The 4,227-nt window shown below is 29.6% G+C and overlaps 1 protein-coding gene across 2 annotated transcripts in view; it reads right to left on the bottom strand.

The window, feature by feature from the left end:
- The window catches only part of LOC106467936 (CDK5 regulatory subunit-associated protein 2-like), a 61,919-nt gene that overhangs the window by 31,975 nt on the left and 25,717 nt on the right, over nucleotides 1–4,227 (bottom strand). For both annotated transcript variants that reach the window (XM_013928322.2, XM_013928320.2), the window contains exons 7-9: nucleotides 3,709–3,807; nucleotides 3,246–3,359; nucleotides 161–442 (exon numbers count right to left, since the gene is read on the bottom strand). In XM_013928322.2, the coding sequence (XP_013783776.1) occupies nucleotides 161–442; nucleotides 3,246–3,359; nucleotides 3,709–3,807 (495 nt within the window). The remainder of the gene's footprint in view (nucleotides 1–160; nucleotides 443–3,245; nucleotides 3,360–3,708; nucleotides 3,808–4,227) is intronic.

Below are 4,227 nucleotides of genomic sequence, written 5' to 3' on the forward strand. Positions count from 1 at the left end.
TGTGAACACAAATTAGTTAGCATAAATACAGTTAAATAGATGAAAAATTAAGGTGTCTATTTACTTGTGACCACTCAGTGTGTGTGTATATATATATATATACATACACACACACACATACATACTACCATCTTTATAAACATACACAATCCAAACTAACTCTTTTCAAGGCCGCTTTGAGTTCTTCCCTTGCTTCAACAATACCAATTTTGTTGCCGTTCGACACTGCCACAGTGGCCTTGTAGAGGGCTGTGGTGAAAGCTCCATCAATAGATTCAATTGCTCCATGTCTGTCCTCTAAAATTTTGTTCAGTTGTTGTATCTCTTTATCCTTTTTGCTAATGGTCTGGGTCAAATCTTGAACTAAGTTCTCTCTCTTCTGGATTTTTATTTCTAGAAACTTGATTTTCTCTTCATCTTTGGAGAATTTTTGGTTTGACATCTAAACAGAACAAAACAAAGTTATAACCTAAGTAGTGATTTAACTCTATATAACACAGATTAACACTATGTTTAACACAGATCGCTACTACCACACTCTATTTTAATACACTGTTAGCATAATTCAAACAAAACAGATGTACATATGCAAGAAATCAGAGGGATGAGTGTTTCATAACTCTTTTCTCATCAGTGTATTTAGCTGTGAGTTGAAATTTAACACATTTTCTAAAATACGTGTAGGGAATGACAAAATTGAAGAACTTATATTTCAAGTCAAAGGGCCAAAACCTTTTATAAGTTCCAAAAATTATTTAGGTTTAAAATACAGTTTTATCAGAAAAAACAGAGCCTGTACATATCAAGGCTGCTGTCTAAACTGATTCTTTATCATATTGTTTCTCACAGTTGAAACTACATTTAAAAAAGTGTGAAAGAGAATTATTACATAAGTCACCAGTTTTACAACAGGAAAATGTTGACATTTAAATGTTGGAGTCAAATAGTAACAAATTATTTAAGTTACATAAAGATTAAAAATATAACTTTGAAAAAGCTTATCCATAAAACACAAAATTACAAAACCATAAAATTTGTTACAGTAAACAGAAGAAGTTAGAAAAAAATTGAATTTTTAAACATGTTTTCTAAAAAAAAGTAACAAGTTTCAGCCTTTTTTAGTTTGTTATTGTTCTCAATTATTTTAAGTTCATAGTGGTGTTTATTTGATGTATCTGTTTTGACTTAGTTTTATGTTTGTTTGATTTTGTGTTTTCTTTGTGTATGTTTCACTAATAACCTTCTTCTCATTTGTGTGATTAAATTTTAGTTCCAAATGCAAAGTATAAGTTTGGCCAAAATCCATCTATTCAATCCTGAGATATTCTGCACACAAGACTGGGACGGATGGATGAAGCACAGACGGACAGGAGTAACCAAATATGCCTCATTCTACTTCACAAAACAGTGGGGGCATAAAAAAATTATTGAACTAGTATAAGCAATTACAGTTTAAACACAGACTCTATCATCACTGTAACTTACTCAAACTATATCATCACTGTAACTTACTCAAAGTGTGTGCGTAATCTATTAAATAACATGCAAGCTCCCCTCCCTGTATAAGTGATAAGTCTCAGGGCTTATATTGCTAAAAATCAGGTTTTGAAACCCACAGTGAGCAGAGCATAGATAGGTGCCATTGTATAGCTTTGCGTGTAATATCAAACAAACAAAGCACTCATCCAAAACACATCATATCAAAATTTTATTTTGCCGTGAAATTTCTGTTGGTGAAGTTTCTTTAGAACTGAAGTTCCTAAACTGTTGACATTGAGTCAAGTGAACACTTAAAGGTTTTATAATTACAGAAATGAAGAGTTGGTAGATTCCAGAGTAAACTCAATACTTGAGACTTTAAAAATTCAGCAGGAAGGATGTGTATAAATTAAATGAAAAAAAAAAAGTCTAAAACTCAACATTAGTTCAAGTGGAAAATTATTTTTTAGACGAGAGCGTTCACACATTGTAAAATAATGACTTGCCTGTTGCTGTCTCTATGAAAGAAGAAGAATGGTTATTGGAGTTTCTTGTAGCGAAACATTAAAGTCATTATTAGAGTTTTGTATTCAGAGAACTGGAGAGTACCCAAAACCTGCAGACAAGGCAGTTTGATTTCTGATGTTATTTGCTACTATGTACCTGTGATTTTCATCACTTGTGCTTCTGAAGACCTAATATAAAAGCAGGATAAATGCTGTTCCTGATCTTAGGCTAACATTGAGGAATATTATGCCTGACTTTTTAGAAATTTGCTCACAAAAAAAAAGGAATTACATCTCATTAAAACATAGGAAAGTAAGTTTGTAATTAATATTATAGTGATCTTTATTTGCTTATTTTGTTTTGTTAAATTATTCTGTTATTATGTGGTCTGCTGAAATCCCCCCCCCCCAAAAAAAAAAATTCAGGTGATCTACAACAAAAAGTTTAGAAACCTCTGTTTTAGAAGATTAAATCCTTTTATGCAAAAAAAGATTAAAGTGTCAATAAAATACCTTTTAATCACATTTTCAGGTATTAAATTCAAAAAATGACTTCTCTAATATGTGAGATATTAACAATAATTTTACAGTATCAAAATACAGATAGTAAGGTTAAGACATATCTTTCTTGGTAGCATTAAACATTTCTTGCTAGGATTTAACATCTCTTATTAGGATTCAATGCTTGCTAGTATTAAACATTTCTTACTGATATTAAATGTTTCTTACTAACATTAAACATTTCTTACTAACATTAAATGTTTCTTACTAACATTAAATGTTTCTTACTAACATTAAATGTTTCTTGCTAATATTAAACATTTCTTGCTAGGAAAAAACTTTTCTTACTATGACTAAACATTTCTTGGTAGCATTAAACATTTCTTGCTAGGATTAAACATCTCTTATTAGGATTCAATGCTTGCTAGTATTAAACATTTCTTACTGATATTAAATGTTTCTTACTAATATTAAACATTTCTTACTAACATTAAATGTTTTTTACTAACATTAAACATTTCTTACTAACATTAAACATTTCTTGCTAGGATTAAACATTTCTTACTATGACTAAACATTTCTTGGTAGGATGAAATGTTTCTTGCTAGGGTTACAAGTTTCTGGATAGGATTAAGTATTTCTTGCTAGAGTTAAATGTTATGCTAGGGTTAACTTTTTTTAAGATTAAACATTTCTTGCTAGCAATAAACATTTAAAACTGAAGTTAAACATTACTTGCAAGTTTAAAAAATTTCTTACCTCCATTTCCTCATCTTTTTTAGATATGATAGCTTTCAATTCGTTCACTAACTGCTTTAGTCTACGTTTCTCCATATCACTACTGTCATTTGGTACATCATTAAGAGGACAAGTCTAGTGGGAACAAAAAATACCAACCTTAGAATTATCAATATGCTTTTTTTTTCATGTTCGCCTAAATTTATCACTACAAATCATATCCTAACAAATTCTGTGAAAATAAAACTATCAAAAATATAAGATATTTTGCACAAGTTATGCTTTTGTCAGTCTAGTAAAGTGAATGCTCTAATAATTAGAAAATTGTATAAAATTAAAATATAATTAACTATATATTAACATAAATTAAGATATAAAATTAACTCTAAAACAAAATTAGATATCACATATGTAATATGCAAAGTAACATAAAACAATTTTGGAAACTTACACCTTCTTCCTACAGTAACTTATGTGAACTCACATGATTTAAATCAAGACCAAAAGCTTGTTTGTAGGCTTCACTGCAATGATCTTCAACATCACTCTCTCTTTCCCTGGGTTTGCTGTTAAACTGGAGCTCCTACCAGTTTCAAAAAGATTGCAATTATCAATTTAAAACTGGCTATAACTTTTCCATTACTATATGTGTGTGTGTTATATTTAAAAATGAAAATTTTTTTATCAAAAATATATAAATTAAAAAACTTTTCTCATAAAATACCAAATAAAACTTTCACATTTTTAAAATAATGGTAGAAAAATAATTAACATACACAAGTTTATTTGAAAATATGAACAATTAGGTAACAACATGTAATTAACAGAATTATTTTAAAAATTAATTATAATTGCATTACAATCATAAAATACTACACCACCTAATGTAATCAATCAATCATACTTTATAGAATGTTGAGAGTTGATACGGGCCCGGCATGGCCAGGTGGTTAGGACTCTCGACTCTCAAATCTGCGGGTCGTGAGTTCGAATCCCTGTCACA

This window comes from Limulus polyphemus, unplaced genomic scaffold, assembly GCF_000517525.1.
Source record: "Limulus polyphemus unplaced genomic scaffold, Limulus_polyphemus-2.1.2 Scaffold2802, whole genome shotgun sequence".
NCBI lineage: Eukaryota > Metazoa > Arthropoda > Merostomata > Xiphosura > Limulidae > Limulus > Limulus polyphemus.